At 37.2% G+C, this 19,588-nt stretch overlaps 1 protein-coding gene across 1 annotated transcript in view; it reads left to right on the forward strand.

Annotated features, from left to right (window-relative positions):
• Positions 1-648: 648 nt before the first annotated feature.
• Positions 649-19,588, forward strand: part of Aadacl2fm2 (AADACL2 family member 2) — a 22,612-nt gene continuing 3,672 nt past the window's right edge. Inside the window, exons 1-4 of the mRNA NM_001101531.1 lie at positions 649-819; positions 14,460-14,682; positions 16,366-16,435; positions 18,041-18,212. Of these exons, the coding sequence (NP_001095001.1) occupies positions 682-819; positions 14,460-14,682; positions 16,366-16,435; positions 18,041-18,212 (603 nt within the window). The 5' untranslated portion in view covers positions 649-681. The remainder of the gene's footprint in view (positions 820-14,459; positions 14,683-16,365; positions 16,436-18,040; positions 18,213-19,588) is intronic.

The following is a 19,588-nucleotide window of genomic DNA, read 5'->3' on the forward strand; positions in this document are numbered from 1 at the left end:
GAGAGAGAGAGAGAGAGAGAGAGAGAGAGAGAACATAATACCACAAATTCACAAATCATAGTAACCCAGCCATAGACTGGTATCCTCAAATAAAACAGTATTCAGACAAAAAGTTTACAAAAATACCATCAGTCGCATTTTGTGTTTACCGTCTACTGCCAAGCATGAGGTCTACTGCTAAGTGTGATTAATATAACCATTGAGACTCCATTGGAAGAAACTATGCTTTAATTTGCAATATTGGAGCCAATTGAAGATAATTTTTCGATTCGGGGTAGGATTTAAGTTTACTTCTCCTTATTGCTGGGAACCCCTCCCTCCCACAGCCTTGAACCTGTGGAGAACCTGTATATGTACAACATATTTTTACAATATTTGCAAAATACTATTTCATTCTCATTTTGTGCTTTGACAAGAGTCCTACTTAATTGTGCATTGCTGATGTATGGTTAAGAAAGAGCAGTCAGCTGCTATCATGTTGTCTAGTGTTGACTCATACTTAGATATTAGTTTCACTAGACACGCAATTACAAAATCATTATAATATGTCCTCTAAAGGTCAGTGTTGCTAAATGGTTTTTTATAGGTCAAAGACTTTACTAAAGCCCTTTGACTTAATATTTAATGATCTGTGTGTAGAATGACACTCATCATTGCACAGAGGTTAAAGGAAGACGTACCATGGGATACAAAATTCTGTGTTTTGGGTTGTTCTGTATTCTCTTTGCTTATTATATTTATATTCCAATGCCTGAAAACATTGAAGAACGCTGGAAAATTCAGTTTCTGGATGCTGGTGTGAAAATGTTGTCATTTATGGTAATATATTTTAATATAATATTTTATTAATTTTTTGTGAATTTAACCCAAGGTTTTAAAACCATTTTTTTCCTGAGGATCAGGGAGGCCTTGTTACAACTATTTATGAAAATATTTCATAGTTCATAATACTTCAGTAGTAATTTCAAATAGACTTTGATTTTCTTTTATGGAATTCTGAATAATCAAAAAATGTTAATGGTTTAGATAATGTTAAATATGTTTAATTGAATGTACACAAAGGGAGGTACTCATGATTCCTAAGATGATATTTCTGAAGTCAATGGGTAGCATATATAGAATAGAATAAAAAAATTAGTGTTGTCTAAAGCAACATGAATGATTTTTAAGAAGTTTAAATGTATTAAATGCTTTTCTCAAAAATCTAAGATCTTATATACTGCTAAACTAATGTCATATTATATAATGTCTATTATATTATCACATTTCTATGTGTATTTTTTCATTTGCTATTTTTCTCCTTTGGGTAATTCAAGTTCCTATTCTCAGGAGTTGTGCACTTTCCTTAGTTTCTTGAACTGCAAGGAGGTTTCAACTCTCATTCTTAACTGTGCTAGCAACCAACTCACTGAAGATGGTGATGATGATCATTGCAATTTAACACAGTGGTGTATCTGAATTAACAAAAAAATACTTTTAGTAGCAGAAAATTGTCATTGTGGAAGCTCCTTTTCCATTTTCTTAGATCACTGAAATGCATTTGTTTAAGGGAAAGAGCTGGCTTTCCTGTCTGCTTTCACATTCATTATTCTTTGCAATATTCCACCTGTGATATCACCCCAGAAATCTTTATTATGTCTTTATAAGCAGAGGACAATTTGTTTTGAAACAGAAAGTGTGTTAGACGACACAGATTCCCGACACATCAGAGAGACACATAATTCAAAGGCTGCATCTTAACCTCTGTGATTGCTGCTGTGTATCTTTAGGTCCATGCTGCTAGGGTTCAGATTTTATTGTGGCAGTTCTTAAACTCAGGCTTATTGCAGACAACACACCATGCTTCATTTTATCAAACTATATCTCTGTCTGGAAGCCTTATGGATATTGTAACAATAGGGAAATTTATGGAGAAGACAAAAGCATATAATGCATGATCAGAGAAGACATAGCAAGGTTTGGTAGGTGAGGATGATGCTTCTTATTATGCTACAGAAGAGATACACAAGTTCCCATGGTGAACAGCTGTCCTATTTACATTTCTGTTTCGATAACACTATATCCCGACAAGAGCAACTCATTGTGAGAAAAAAAATTTCAGGACTGTGGAAACTGCTAGTCAATCTACACTCAAGAACAGAGAGTAATGTATGCATGTTTGGTACTCAGCTTTCTCTAGTCTTACAGAGTCCAGGGCTGGAAACCAGGAAATGGTGCTGCCCACTTTGTTGCTACCTCTTCCTACATATATTAATGTACTCAAGATGCTAACACACACATGCACACACACACACAAACTTCCACAGGAAAGCTGATTTAGACATACCTTATTGATAATTTCTTCTATGTTCTAGTTTGTGTCCAATTATCACTTAAAATTAAGCATCACAACAGCTAGCTAACACAATTTTGCAATTTCAAAGTCTGCTGACTCACTCTTGGCCTTGTTTATTTTTTCTGCAATTTCTAATGTCTACCTTTGTTTACTCTACAATATAGGGAAAAGGGAATGAGCAAATAAATGCCATTTTATAAAGAATTAATACATTAATTTCACTGAGTTGCTCAGGTACTGTAAGCATTCAAAATGGCTAAGACTCATTTTCTTGACTAGAAATGTATTCTGCAAAGCATAACCATGGAGATTGAATTTTTACTATTTTAAATGCAAAATAAAATTATGTCACAAGTAGTATATCTATGCTTTTGGTTTTACCTGTATATGTAGAAACAAAAGATTAATAAATTAAATGATCCTAGTGACTGACAAGCTTCTACCTGGAATTAAAGTGATATGTCTTTGATTATTGTTACTGCATTATAATAAATCATAATTACTTACAAAAGGATATTTTTAGATTTATGTATTTAACTATATATACATGATTTTTCACATGTATGAATTGTGTGAAATAATGTGGACCAGTTACTAAAGAGGTCAAAAGAGTGAGTGACCGATCCCATGGAACTACTGTTAAGGATAGTTATGAACCACTATGTGGGTGCTGGGAATTGAACATATGTACCCTGGAAGAACAGTATTCTTTTATTTATTTGTTTGTTTGTTTGTTTGTTTATTTATTTATTTATTTATTTATTTATTTATTTATTGAGATATTTTCTTCATTTACATCTCAAATGCTATCCTGAAAGTCCCCTATACCCTCCCCCCACCCTGCTCCCCTACCCACTCACTGCTACTTCTTGGCCCTGGCATTCCCCTGTACTGGGGCATATAAAGCTTGCTAGACCAAGGGGCCTCTCTTCCCAATGATGGCTGACTAGGCCATCTTCTGCTACATATGAAGCTAGAGACACGAGCTCTGGGGGTACTGGTTAGTTAAAATTGTTGTTCCACATATAGGGTTGCAGACCCCTTCAGCTCTTGGGTACTTTCTCTAGCTCCTACATTGGGGGCTCTGTGTTCCATCCTATAGATGACTGTGAGCATCCACTTCTGTATTTGCCAGGCACTGGCATAGCCTCACATGAGACAGCTATATCAGGGTCCTTTCAGCAAAAACTTGCTGGCATGTGCAATAGTGTCTGCATTTGGTGGCTGATTATGGGATGGATCCCTGGGTGGGGTAGTCTCTGGATGGTCCATCCTTTTGCCTTAGCTCCAAACTTTGTCTTTGTAACTCCTCCAATGGGTATTTTGTTCCCTGTTCTAAGGAGGAATGAAGTATCCACATGTTGGTCTTCCTTCTTCTTGATTTTCTTGTGTTTTGCAAATTGTATCTTGGGTATTCTAAGTTTCTGGGCTAATATCCAATAATCAGTGAGGGCATATAAAGTGACTTCTTTTGTGGGTTACCTCACTCAGGATGCTATCCTCCAGATACATCCATTTGCCCAAGAATTTCATAAATTCATTGTTTTTAATAGCTGAGTAGTAATCCATTGTGTAAATGTACCACATTTTCTGTATCCATTCCTCTGTTGAGGGGCATCTGGGTTCTTTCCAGCTCCTGGCTATTATAAATAAGGCTGCTATGAACAGAGTAGAGCATGTGTCCTTATTACCAGTTGGAACATCTTCTGGGTATATGCCCAGGAGAGGTATTTCTGGATCTTCTGGTAGTACTATGTCCAATTTTCTGAGGAACCACTAGACAGATTTCCAGAGTGTTTGTAGAAGTTTGCAATCCCACCAACAATGGAGGAGTGTTCCTCTTTCTCCACATCCTCGCCAGCATCTGCTGTCACCAGAGTTTTTGATCTTAGCCATTCTGACAGGTGTGAGGTGGAATCTCAGGGTGGTTTGGATTTGCATTTCCCTGATGATTAAGGATGTTGAACATTTTTTCAAGTGCCTCTCAGCCCTTCAGTATTCCTCAGTTTAGGATTCTTTGTTTAGCTCTGTAGCCCAGTTTTTAATGGGGCTATTTGAATTCTGGAGTTTAGCTTCTTGCACTCTTTGTATATATTGGGTATTAGTCCCCTATTGGATTTAGGATTGGTAAAGATCCTTTCCCAATCTGTTAGTGGCCTTTTTGTCTTATTGACAGTGTCTTTTGCCTTACAGAAGCTTTGCAATTTTATGAGGTCTCATTTGTCAATTCTCGATCTTAAAGCACAAGCCTTTGCTGTTTTGTTCAGGAATTTTTCCCCTGTGGCCACATCTTCTAGGCTTTTCCCCACTTTCTCCTCTATAAGTTTCAGTGTCTCTGGTTTTATGTGGAGTTCCTTGATCCACTTAGACTTAAGCTTTGTACAAGGAGATAAGAATGGATCAATTCACATTTTTCTACATGATAACCAGCACCATTTGTTGAAAATGCCCCCCCCCCCATTGGAGCTTTAGCTCCTTTTTCAAAAATCAAGTGACCATATTTTTTGTTGTTGTTGTTTTTGTTTTCAGGTTTTTTTTCGTTGTTGTTGTTGTTGTTTTTGACAGTGTTTCTCTGTATAGCCCTGGCTGTTCTGGAACTCACTCTGTAGAATAGGCTGGCCTCAAACTCAGAAATCTTCCTCCCTCTGCCTCCCAAATACTACGATCAAAGGCATACGCCATGTGTCTGGGTTCATTCTGGGTTTTCAATTTATTCCATTTATCTATCTGTCTGTCACTGTACCACTAAAACATGTTTTTGTTTTTTTTTTTTTTTTATCATAATTTCTCTGTAGTACAGCTTGAGTCAGGCATGGTGATTCCACCAGAGGTTCTTTTATTGTTGAGATTAGTTTTTGCTATCCTAGGTTTTTTGTTATTCCAGATGATTTTACAAATTGCCCTTTCTTACTCTGTGAAGAACTGAGTTGGAATTTTGATGGGGATTGCATTGACTCTTTAGATTGCTTTTGGCAAGATAGCTATTTTGACTCCATTAATCCTGCCAATCCATGAGCATGGGAGATTTTTACATCTTCTGAGTTCTTCTTTTGCAGAAATGGTTTAGTATGCAGAAATCTATCAGTGTAATCCACTATATAAACAAACTCAAGGAAAAAAACCACATGATCATCTCCTTAGATGCTGAGAAGGCATTTGACATATTCCAACACCCATTTGTGATAAAAGTCTTGAAAAGATCAGGAATTCGAGGTCCATTCCTAAACATAATAAAAGCAATATACAGCAAACCAGTAGCCAGCATCAATCTAAATGGAGAGAAACTTGAAGCAATCCCACTAAAATCAGGGACTAGACATGGCTACCTACTTTCTCCCTATCTGTTCAATATACTACTTGAAAGCCTATCCAGAGCAATTCGACAACAAATGGAGATCAAGGGGATACAAATTCGAAAAGAAGAAGTCAAAATATCACCATTTGTAGATGATCTGATAGTAACTATAAGTGACCCTAAAAATTCCACCAGAGAACTCCTAAACCTGATAAACAGCTTCAGTGCAGTAGCTGGATATAAAATGAACTCAAACAAATAAATGGCCTTTCTCTACACAAAGGATAAAGAGACTGAGAAAAAAATAGGGAAACAACACCCTTCACAATAGTCACAAAAATATAAAATACCTTGGTGTGACTCTAACTAAGGAAGTGAAAGATCTGTATGATAAGAACTTCAAGTCTCTGGAGAAAGAAATTGAAGAAGATCTCAGAAGATGGAAAGATCTCCCATGCTCATGGATTGGCAGGATTAATAGAGTAAAAATGGCTATCCTACCAAAAGCAATCTACAGATTCAATGAAATCCTCATCAAAATTCCAACTCAATTCTTCACTGAGTTAGAAAGACAATTTGTAAATTCATCTAGAATAACAACAACAACAAAAAAACTAGGATAGCAAAAACTATTTTTCAACAATAAAAGAACCTCTGGTGGAATCACCTTGTCTGACCTCAAGCTGTACTACAGAGCAATTGTGATAAAAACTGCATGGTACTGGTACATCGACAGACAGGTAGATCAATGCAAAAGAATTGAAGACCCAGAAATGAACCCACACATCTATGGTCACTTGATCTTTGACAAGGGAGCTAAAACCATCCAGTCGATAATGGAGCTCTTCTGCTGAGCCTTCCTATCAGTTTGCCAGGGCAAGGTTTCTCTTCCAAGACTCTCCTAGACTACCTGGTTAAGACTTGGAGGGTATGAGGGATCATCTATCATCCAGGGAGTCTCTCTTGTTTCTTCTGCTGGTCTGCTGTGCACTCAGGGTCAGCCCAGCTGCTCCTTGGCCTTCCAGTTAAGATTTGCTGGGATTTCTAATGCAAATCACCACATCTGCCTTCTAACCTGAGTCTGAGGACTGAACTAAACCATCGAGCTCTCCCAGAAAGGACAGCATTTTTCAACAAATGGTGCTGGCACAACTGGTGGTTATTATGTAGAAGAATGCAAATTGATCCATTCTTATCTCCTTGTGCCAAGCTCAAGTCTAAGTGGCTCAAAGACAATATTTTTCCTATCCTTTTCCTCCCTCTAAGTTCTCCAATATACCCCTCAACACTGTCCTGTTCTTCTTTCTAGTTCTTAGTTCTTCTTGAGGAAGCAGAGGGGGAAGAATGTTGGCAGGAGTAAGACTTGGACTCAGGAGATAGTTAGGGTTGCTGTATAATAAGAAAATGTTTACCAATCTAAGTCTAAGTCAGTTTGCTACTTTAGCTGATCTGCCTGTGTCCCTTTGAGGCCAGAAACTGCAGTCTCTGGCATTTAGTACCTCATCATAAAGTAGCACGGTATTAAGTAAAGGATTCTGTGCTAGAACCTTTTCCCTTTTGTCCAGATGCCTCTTGCTTGTCAGGTTAGGGCTACAGTTGCAGCAATAAACTTTTATTGAGCCAGAAAAAAAGAATCATACTCACAGAAGAAAAAACTTTTACAAAAGCAAATATGAATTAAAGTCACATAAATTCATATCATACTCATACATAAACATTCTTAAATATCCATTCAAACCAGTTGGGCCCAGCTTTTCTACTATGTCATAATTACACACTTGCAAACTCACATCCATACTTACATATGCATATGGAACAAAATACTAAGCACCAGTGCAAGAAGAACTCACCCATTATGGATGAACTTGAGCTCCAATCTTTATTGCGTGGAGAAAGAAGACACTTCTATCTTTTCATTGCTAAGTTAATTAAATCCAAATCAGTAAGAAGAAAGCTTTGTACTCTTTAGTAAGAGTACAGATGCTACTGAGAGTCGGGGAGGGGCAGAAACCAGTTTCGGTGGAATCGAAGGGTACGGTGGGGCATCTGTGGAGGCTGATTTTTTCGGCAGCAAAGGCCGGGGAGCAGGAGTTCCAGTTCCTGCTTGTTAGCCAACCCTTGCTGCCTGCACCGGATGCTGTCTTTCCCAGGGGAGCTGCATCGCCTGCCATCCCTGCTAGCGCTTCCCTGCCGGCTCCCTCACTCTCGGGTTCTATGTACACCTTTCCACTGTGAATGAAGCTAAGCGATAAAACCTACAAGTTCTCTGCCCTCAGAAATTCTAGTGTACCACGTACATCTTAGATACTTCTCTTTCTGTTAAAACAAAAAAAAATAGTGCAAATATCTGATAGTCAAAGTGAGTGTTCAAGTGAGTTCTTGTGCCAGGCAACGGGCAAGCGTCACCTTCAGCTGACTTGTAGAAACTGAACGTAGTTTTTGGGAAACATTCCAGCTCTTCCCATTAGTTCTCCACGCATCCAGGCATCATCTGTGGGCTCCAGCTCCGTTATTACGTCTCCAGCCTTGAAAGAGAGTTCATCTTCGTTAAGACTTAAGACTAAGTCTGCTTTGCCATTAAGAAACAACCTGTACTGTGCATTAGAAGTAATTATCTGGCTAAACATTATCACCTGTCATCAGCTCGGCAGGTTCATGGTAGAGTTAAAAACTCTACATTTGGTGACCAAGGTATTAGTGAAGTTTTGTATAGATAAACTCAGTCAATATTTCATCTTCTGTCCTAGGACCTATAGTAAATCATTAGTTTCTTTTTTATAACCTTTGCTTAATGCTTTTACAACATTTTAGAATGTGCTCTGAGTAGTAGATGCCTGCTTTCTGTCTTAGAAGCAACTACATCATGACACTAAAGACTGGTGAGTTCTCATTGCAGTTTTTCCTATCAGAAAAGATTTAATAGCAGTGTTATTATAAAAGAGTAAATAATTACTGTAACTTAGGGATTCTTATAGGATATTCATTAAGGATTAAGAAATCACCTGTTTGTCTAGAATGCATCAAAACAAGAATCTTTGTTGTTCTTCAGAGATCTGATCAAAAGAGTGGGCTAATACCTAGTGATTATCATGTATAATAAAAGGAAAATCATATAAATAGCAGGAATCTTTCCTAAAAGAGATGTCTTCTGGGCCTTTCCTAATGGAGCAAATCCATCATTGAGCTTAATACAAAGTGGACCCATCTCAGGAAGATCACCAGCTAGTTTTTAGTTTCTACTTGTTGGCTCCTGCTTGGTTAGAGTTATACCATCATATTTTATATTATTTGTGGCTATTGTGAAAGGTGTTGTTTTTCTAATTATTTCCTCGGTGTATTTACCATTTGTATAAAGGAAAGCTATTGATTTGTTTGAGTTAATTTTTCCAGCCACTGGCCGAAGTTGTTTACTAATTGCAGGAGTTCTCTGGTAAAATTTTTGGGGTCACTTATGTATACTATCTTATCATTCACAAATAGTTATACCTTGACTTCTTCCTTTCTAATAAATATCTTGATCCCCGTGATCTCTTTTTGTTGTTTAATTGCTCTAGTGAGAACTTTGAGTACTATATTGAATAGATAGGGAAAGACTGAGCAACCTTGTCTTGTCCCTGATTTTAGTGGCATTACTTCAAGTATCTATTTAATTTGATATTGGCTGTTGGACCAGTTTGTTCAATTCCTTCACCTGTTTGATTGTGTTTTCCTGTATTTCTTTAAGGGCTTCTACCTGTTTGCCTGAGTCTTCCTTTATTTCTTTTATTCCCCCTTTATTTCTTTAAGGAAGTTATTTATATCCTCCCAAGAGGCCTTTATCATCATCATGAGATGGGATTTTAGGTCAGAATCTTGCTTTTCAGATGTGTTGAGTAGACAACGATTGCTGTGGAAAGACAACTGGGTTCTGATGATGCCAAACTACAATTGCTTCTGTTGCTTATGTTCTTGTGCTTCCCCTTTGGCATCTGGCTATCTCTGGTGTTAACTGGCCTGGGTGACTGACTGAGCAGACCTCTTTGGAGGTAAGTAGAGCTATGTAACCTGGGTTAAATCAGGTCTCCTGGTAGGCAGTTCTGCCTCTTGTTAGGGCAGACCTCCTGGGAAACAGGCTGGCTTGGTCATTTTGGAGTAGGCACATTGATGTGCCAAGGGTTCAGGTAGAGGTACAGGCTGGAAGGGTGATTGGGCTTAGGCATAGATCCCACATTTGCTGGGCTCTCTGGGTGTCCCAGCTGGCATGGGTATTGTCATGTGGATCTTTCCCATGATCCTAGTTATGATAGACCTCCTATGAGATGGGTAGGCTGTGGGGAAGTTGGGTTGAGGTAGAATGACACACTGGAATGACAACGGGGCTCAGGGAGAACGAATAGATGCATGGGTGAAGGAAGCTTAACTGTATTGTTCAGGAGTTTGATGAAGGGGGAGGAGAGGCATCAGGGGAATGGAGGTCCTTCTGGGATGGCACGCTGCTCAGAGCTCAGGGAAAATGGGTGGGAGCAGGGAAGTTTACCTGTAGGGTTCAGGAGTCTGATGAAGGTGGAGGAGATGTAACAGGAAAATGGAGGTTCCCTTGGGACAAATTTCCTATTTTCATATTCCATTGCATCTAAATTAAATTGTATTGTACATACATTTTCTTTACTTATGTATCGCTTCATAGTATCTATTTATGTACTATCACCTAATCACTATGAGCAGTGTATCAGTATACACAGATGTTCACTTTTTTTTTTTTTTTGATGAGACTTTATAGTCCATTGAGTGTACACAGAAATAACATATCAAGGTGATGTGGAAGTTCTCGTTGTGTTTGTTGGGACCTTCACTGGACTTCCTGCTGTGTGCTGGTCATGGGAAAATAAAGGGGGTAGGAAAGATGACAGGAGTCCCATCAGTGTTCCAGGGCTCTGGGTGAGCAGACACAGGAGACAGCTGCGGGACCCCACCGGAACCACAGCAGGAAGGACACATGGCTATGTTAGGCCGCTGGACTCTGACCAGGGGTGGGGAAAGGGGAAGATGCAGTCCTGGCTCCAACTCTCGGACACCACAGACCTCTGGGTAACACAGGAGAGTTGGCTTTGGGGTCTCTGGACCTTACGGAGGCCAGAGAAGATGAGTTCTCAGTCTCACACATCCCAGATGTTGCTGGTTGTCTTAGAAGAGCTGAGAACAAAGTGGGGGCACCAGGGGCAGCTCAGTCAGCCCTGTGGAAGAAGGGAAAAACAGGCAGTAGGGAAGGCACTGGGTGCTTTCTGGGCTGGTGAGAGTCTGGCTAACTCAGGCTGCTAGCTCAGCCTGAGTTGGCTAGCAGCCTTGGCTAAAGCACAGGAAGGCTTCCTGGTGGGATGTTAGATGCAGCTTGTTAGAGGGAAACCTGCTCCATTGCTCCAACCCAGCAGATCCTGATGAGAAGAGATGGTCCATGGTTTCAAGGTGTTTATTGTAGAAAGGCAGAGAGAGGGAGAAGAATAGAGAAGTAGAGGGCAGCCATGGTCACGTGGAGAGAGGGGAGAAGAGGGAGGCAGAAGGTGGGCGAAAGGTGAGAGTAAGAACAAGAGCTTAAGAGAAAAAGGAAGAGACAAGAAACAGAGAGGAGGGTCCAAGCGGCTCCTTTTATAGTGGGTTGGGGTACCTTGTTGTTGCCAGGTAACTTTGGGGAGGAGCATATCTGGCTATTGCCAGGTAACTGTGGGGGTGGAGTCTAGACAGCCTACATGACTGATGGCCACAGAATTATGGAGCTGGGTCCTCATGTCAGGAGCCTATTTCTGGGAGCATGGCAAATGGACCTTCTGTCCCTTGTAGATTAATCTGATGGGTCCAGTGTTTGAACCTAGTTCAACCAGAAAACAGGCTGCCTTTCACAGTCCCACGCTTTCCACAGTGGCTGCTCATATTATAATTATGTTAGCAGTGCCAGTGTTCCTTTACCACCATATCCTCATCAGCATTTGGTGTCGTTTGTTTTCTTGATGTTAGATACTCTCTTTATAGGAGATAAAAATCTCAAATAGGTCTAATTTTCATTTCCTTGGTAGTCATGAATGTTTTACCATTCTAAGATATTTATTAATCATTATGGTCTATTCTTTTTAGAATGACACTTTGTAGTTAATATTTGTATTTGTGTGCATGTGTGTGTATGTATGTGTATGTATGTATGTATGTATGTATGTATGTATTATGTATGTATGCTGTGTTTATGGAGATAGTATAAAAATGCTGCTTCCATTTCTCTTGTGGAGAATGTGTTGAAGCTTGTTATGCTGTCCCTTAGGATAAAAGAGGGTTTTCTTGTTACTTCTATTCAATTTTTTGAAAAAGTACTGGTTATTTGTGTTAATAGTTTAATAGAATTCAACAGTGAACCTATTTCTTCCTGGCGAGACTACTGATTATCACATCAACATATTTTTTGTATTTAATCTGTTTAAATGATTATATTTTTGTTAGTAATGCCAGTTTAGGAATTTTTCTATTTTTGTAGGTTTTCCAGATTTTTAAAATAAAAGTTCCAAGAATTGACAACTCTTCAATCAATTTATTTTTGCCTGTATAAATACTCCCTTGTAATCTATTATTTTATTACCTACATGCAACTATTATTATTACCTTTTCAAAAAACAAAGTTATTTATACTTTGTAGTGATTTCTAAATTTATATTTAACTAATTTATAAACTAAAATGTAATATTTCTTATCTCCTGTATTTTGGGTTAGCTCCACCTTGCTTTTCTAAAATATTTATATAAAATATATAATATTTTCTAAAGTTATTAGGCTATATTTTTATTAAGGTCCAAGAAAATGGTAAATTTAGAAGGACCCAAGAATGGAACATACATCAGGACACAAAGGAAATTTCACTCAATATAAGACAATTGAAATAACACTGAATCCTATCTGATCAAAAACTAACAAAGCAGGATATCAACAATAATAGGAACTACAGAAAGTAAACAAGCTTTCAAAAACTAAATAGCATATTGCTAAATGATAATTTGGTCCATGGAAAATCAAGAAGAAAGTCAATATTATAAAAATTATTTGACAGTTTCATAAATTTATATCATGATTTTCTCTCTCTCATGATTCCCCTTCTGCGGAATCCTCTTAACTAGTCTCCTTTACCTTCTTTTTGAGAGATTACCTTGCTTTTAAGTAGTTTCATGTTGGTGTGTTGGAGAAGATACTACATAGAAGAAGGGTAAATTATCACTGAAGAAAATGGCACCACCTCTCCCAGAAAACATTGACTGACCTTAGTTCCTAAAGGAATTATGGGGCTTCAGAGACCCTTGTCATGCCCCCAAGGAAAAGTTGTTGGCACCAGTCTTATTTTTTTTAATTTACATACATTTATTATAATTTAATTTATAACTATATTACTTGCAATATAATTTTGTATATTGCACTATATTTTATTTTTTTATTTTTTTTCCATTTTTTATTAGGTATTTAGCTCATTTACATTTCCAATGCTATACCAAAAGTCCCCCATACCCACCCCACGCCCCACTCCCCTACCCACCCACTCCCCCTTTTTGGCCCTGGCGTTCCCCTGTACTGGGGCATATAAAGTTTGCGTGTCCAATGGGCCTCTCTTTCCAGTGATGGCCGACTAGGCCATCTTTTGATACATATGCAGCTAGAGTCAAGAGCTCCGGGGTACTGGTTAGTTCATAATGTTGTTCCACCTATAGGGTTGCAGATCCCTTTAGCTCCTTGGCTACTTTCTCTAGCTCCTCCATTGGGGGCCCTGTGATCCATCCATTAGCTGACTGTGAGCATCCACTTCTGTGTTTGCTAGGCCCCGGCATAGTCTCACAAGAGACAGCTACATCTGGGTCCTTTCGATAAAATCTTGCTAGTGTATGCAATGGTGTCAGCGTTTGGATGCCGATTATGGGGTGGATCCCTGGATATGGCAGTCTCTAGATGGTCCATCCTTTTGTCTCAGCTCCAAACTTTGTCTCTGTAACTCCTTCCATGGGTGTTTTGTTCCCACTTCTAAGGAGGGGCATAGTGTCCACACTTCAGTCTTCATTTTTGCACCAGTCTTGTGTAGCACTTACACAGTTAGCCTCTACTGCTCTTTTTCTTTGGCTTTGAATGTAAACAATTCATAACAATCCAATCAGTGTTGGTTCTGAAATAAAGATTGAAACTCTGACTTCATAACTATAGATATTTTCTGCATTAATTTGTTTTTGAGCTTGTCTAGTGATATTTTAATATGTATCTACTTATTCTTTGAGAATTTTTGTATATATGTACAATGTTTTACAAACAAATCTATCCTTGAATATCCCGAACCAAAATCTTCAGATCCTACCACACAACATTCCTCTTTCAATGTCATATTCTACAAAAAATGGGGTGAGTCCAGTTCAAGTTGCCACTATGTGCATGGTTATACAGTCATCTACACGTGCCAGAATAATCTATTAACAGTCACACCCTCATAGAAAATTGACTTGTGAATGTTTCTCCACTAGCTAATTGCTCCTTAGCATGGAAAGGTCCTACTGAGTCACTCACTCCTACTCAGGAAAGTTGCCTGGCATGATCTCTGTCAGGCAGTCACAGCTGTTGTGAGGTCACAGGTATAGCATCCTATAAGGTCTAGAAGACTGCATTTTAGCAGCCTTCCACAACCTCAGGCCTTTATAATCTTCCTCTTCTTTGTGGACATTCCCATAATTCAGGGCAGGGATATACACACACAAGGAATCTTCATATCACTTATTCATTTTTACATTGCATCTGTATATATATTTGTTGTTACTTTAAAAAATGATTAAATTTTTGTTTCCATAGGGCAAAATGTTTGAAATCATGGGTCTTATGAAATATGAAGACGTTTTGTCCATATTAGTGAAAGTACAACTGACAAAACCTGTTTCAGATGAAAACATTACAGTGATCGACACAGACTTCAGTGACATCCCTGTTCGTCTGTATTTACCCAAAAGGAAATCTGAAAAACAGAGACCAGCTGTGATTTTCATTCATGGTGGTGCCTTTACCTTAGGAAGCTGCAGTAAGTTTGTTTTTTTGACATAAGAATTATTTAAATTGCATCTAGCTATTCCGAACTGAGTTTTTGCTTCTCATGACCTTACCACAGTTTTTACTACAATGATTTCATTTTTCCTTGAGTACTTAATAATAGTCATTATGTTTGTGTTTATATAATGAAGACTTTAAATGTTTTCATGCTTTAAAGTGAATTGTTTTCCATTTATAAGTAAAAGGAATTTTGACATTGCTTTCTGCTTAGGTGTTAATCTCAGATTTTGACCCTCTTTTTATCTACCTCCTTATGAGTATGTAACAGTTAGATTTAATTCCTTATTTTAATGAAGATTGAAATTATTTGTTTAGAATATAAACAAAGTTTGTTATGAATTTTTAAATATGAATGTATTTATATAAGTGTTTATATTCATGGCAATATAAAACACTTATTTAAAAAATTTATAGTGGGCTGGCATGATAGCTCAGAAGTTAAGAGCACTGACTGCTCTTCCATAGTCCTAAATTCAAATCCCAGTAACCATATGGTGGCTCACAACTACCTGTAAAGAGATCAGATGGGATCTGACGCCCTCTTCTGGTGGGTCTTTAGAAAGCTACAATGTACTTATTTACAATAATAAATAAATCTTTAAAAAATGTATAGCAAGAAGTACATCTAGCTTTAGATCAAGTTGCAAAGGGCAATATACACACGTAAGTGGACTGGATATAGTCCATCAGGCCTCAATGCTACACAAAGAATCACAGACAATTAAGGAATGCCGAAATGATCTGCCCAAGCAAAGAGCACACCAATTGGTTATCCAATATTGGATGGTCAATCCTGAATACAAGCAACATTAAGCAGACTAAGCAGGTTATATTTAGAACTCTATATAGGTATATACATACAATAATGCATGTAACAACAATTAATGAAAAAGAACCACAAATTTGAAGAGAAATATTTGGGAAGCTTCATAAGGAAAAAAGTAAAAGAGAAATTTTGTAATTATATTATAATATCAAAGATTTCAAAAAGTTAAAATGTAAAAAATTAGGATTAACAAAGCCTTAAAATGCCAATAATAATAAAAATCTGAATGTATGAAAATAAAAATTCTGGTTAAGTTCAAATTCTTCTAACTGCAGTTGTAGAAAATATGCTATTGAGCAGTTAGAGAACCAAGACATATACTTTTTCCTCTCTTGAGAAATACAGAATTCAACAAAAGAACATAGAAAGCAACATGTCTATTGCTAATCAAGCATTTTTACTATGTCCATAGTTCCTGCTAATGGGTCATCATGAGTTCAGTATTGCCTGATATAGTTTCTATCCATGTTGCCTAATCAAAAGCCTCCTTCTCACAAAATTGACCCCAGAGAGAAGCAGAGTGTGATACATGGGGACCTATCTACACCAATGGCATCTCTTGAATGGAGCAATACCTTGAAAGTGGAGAAATTGTTCTGTTTCCCCCAAAATAGGCTAGCAAATACAACAAGGTTCTCCCATTGTGACCAACCAGATTTTGCCTAACTATAGTGAATACAAAAAATATATGGGTGTTACGTGATTAATTCTTAGGTTGTCATCATTTCATCACAGTTCACATTTCTATAGCCATTCTTAGATGTGCCTGTGTTTCCACTGCTGGATAATCCACCAAGCACAGTTGTGTTTTTATCTTTCTCATTTCAGAGATGCTTCCCTATGACTACCTGAACCGATGGACAGCAAACAAGCTTGATGCTGTTGTTGTGGGAATAGAGTAAGAAAACGTAATTTTCATGCTATGATCATAGCCCTTCCAGACTGGGCTTGGTTTAGAAAATAAGTCAACTAAACTTAAAAAAAAAAAGGAAAAGGCTGGAAACTTGTTTGGATTTTAACTTTAAATTCTCTTTTTCATATCAAGAAAATATAGCCATGACAGTCTTGAATATGTTTTATTTGAACGACTAGTAAGAACAATGTAGGTTAGAATTATTTATGGATTTAGTAATATTAGAATGACCAATGTTGGTACCATATAAATATTTTACTTGTTCCCTGAATAAAAGTTTTTATATATTATGACATTGGCCAGACTTTTCTACTATACACCAAAGACAGGAAGGTACCTATTACTTTAATATGTACTGGGTATACTTGATATTTATGAAGCCTTCATCATGAGGGTGAATCTTTCCTGACAACTCTATAGTGCAGAAATTTCAGAATTATGGACTTATCTGAATACAATGAAAGACATGTTTTGGCTACAAATGTAATAGAATCGAGTAAGCATACTGGAAGGATGAATGATGACCTCATAACCATTCCTTGAAGGAATCAGAATAACTACTTGTATTTTAAGAAATAATTGACTTACAATCTTAAGTATGATCTGCCTTTCCTCTTGTAGTTTCAAACAAATTTACCACATTATCATTCTTTGCAAGCTTTTAAAATGGTGTATTATGTTGTGTTTACTTTAATAAATCTATATTTCTTTGTGTACCTATACTTACCTTGGAATATATATTCATATTTTAAAATTTGTTTTATTTAGACTGCTATTTTAAAACATTTAGGTATGATTTGAAATATTAAAAACAAGGACCATCTGAATAACATTGTTTATATTGATATATAAATAACTGAAACATTCTAACGGTTTAAAAATATAAAGGAAAATAATAAGACAGTCCAATTGAGGTGTGCTCCTATATCAGAACACACACACACACAGAATAAAAGATAGAATCATATTTTGTCTTAATTAGCTTATAGCATTTTGATAAAACCCATTAATATACTTACATAATATTAGGATATACTTAAATATGTAGAAATATTTTAATATCAATATTATGTAAATAAGTATTAAGTAAGTAAGTAATATTATTCTAATATTGATTCAAATTCTCAGGGTTGTCATATGAAAGTCTTCATTTTTATAGACTTCTAACTTAAATAATTTCCTAAATGAAGGTACCTATGTTTAACTGGATGCCATATTCTCTGACTACATTTTCCTGAGGATTTACGTAATAATCATGAATTGATTTTAAGTCGCAGACTTCACTGAAGGCCTGGTAAATCCTACAGACTTTATGAGGGTCTCTCTCATAAAGATTCATTCTCATTAAGATCTACCCTCTCTTACTCATCAATAGGTCCAGTACCTGAAACCCTTTAAACTAGAATTTGCTTCTTGCTTTAAAACAGAAGCTATTGATAATTCCAGGTTTATTTATGAAATTAAAGGTTCAAAAAAATTAACAGTTCAAAATAAGGACGAATTTTATTAATATATATGTTGGTGAAGTTGAGAGATCATTGTATGTATAAATTTAATCATGGTTCTTTCTTTGTTTGGTTTTACTTGAAGCTACAGGCTTGCTCCTCAGTATCCATTCCCAGCTGCCCTTGAAGATTGTGTTCTTGTGATAAAGTACTTTCTCCAGGACACAATTCTTAAAAAGTATGGAGTAGATCCCACTCGCATTTGTATTTCTGGAGACAGTTGCGGAGGTACACTGGCAACAACAGCAATTCAATTGGTATGTTGTGTTGCTGAAGATGTTTGACTATTCGGTCCTAGTGCTGTCACTCTGAGACCACCACTGCTCCTGTGCTAACAGGCTTTCTCCTTGCTTGTTTTTATTCTGTATATCTCACTTTACCTGCTGTACCAGGTACCACAAGCAAACTTTGCTCTACCCTTTTTCTACCTGACTCTACATTTCTTTGAAATAGCTAGTGAAATTCTATGAGGTAGCCTACAAGACAAATCTAGAACTAATTCAAACATTTTAAGACAATGTTTGATAGTCAGATCACATCTTTGCTGGAATGAAGCTTTTTCTGGTTGAGGAGACATGGCTTAGCTATTCAACTGCAGTGATTTCCCTCCACTGAACTGCTGGACATGAAGTTAGACAAATGCTCTCTGAATCTGTAGAACTTATTCCATTGTGATAACTAAAAAGGGCTGGTGTGACTCACAAATGCCTGTTGGAAAATGTGAAAAGCAGAGGTTTCATATAGATTCATTTCTGTACTCTTCAATTTCAGATACTTTTGGATAGGGGAGTCTTGTTATCCAGCTGAGTGACTGAGACTGATACTTCTGTAGCTGTTCCCAGGACTGTTCCACGGTCCTAGACTAATTCAGGCAATGTGAAGTTTAACCATAATTACTATTTTACAACAACAACAACAAAAAAAAAAATCTCTGAGCTGGATGTCCTGGTTACCAGAGGATCTCTGGGAGATTCTTTTATGTGATATTCTGGAAGTGTTTCAGTGTATTTGAGTCCAAAGTATGAGTACAGACAGATATTCGTATTGTAAAAGTTTAGTAGTTTTAATATGATCAGTATTGAAAAAGGTACCAAGTGTTTCAGGACTGCACAGGACTAGTAAAAGTTGAATTCCAGGTTCTGCCATTTTTCCTTAGTTCTTTCCTTTAAGGCTACAAGTTTAAGCCATTAATGTACTGGCATTTCTTTTGTCTTCTTTTGATTTAAAGCCTGGGGAAATTTAAACTCCTTCAAAGAAAGCCCATTCTTGCCCATTTCCCAAACATGTGTTGTTTTTCTCTTGATTTCTCTTTTTGTTTTCCTATAAATATGTGCACATGTGCCTGTGAGTGTCTGGATATATGCTGGTCATGCTCATATATATGTACAAACATGTAGAAATCAGTACATTCCTCATTCAGTTTTTATCTGTTTCAAGTAAGCTGATTCACTGACCTTGAAATGCTGTGAAACTGTGGGAATAAGTGCCCAGTGGACTTCAGGGATGTACCTAGCTCTACCTACTAACTCACTTGAGATCACACCTGCTTCCTTGTGCAGAAGCTACCACTTGAATCTGCCAAAGTTTTGATAGCACATACTATGCTGTTCATTCTCTGATACTTCTGATACAC

This window comes from Mus musculus, chromosome 3, assembly GCF_000001635.26.
Source record: "Mus musculus strain C57BL/6J chromosome 3, GRCm38.p6 C57BL/6J".
Taxonomy (NCBI): domain Eukaryota; kingdom Metazoa; phylum Chordata; class Mammalia; order Rodentia; family Muridae; genus Mus; species Mus musculus.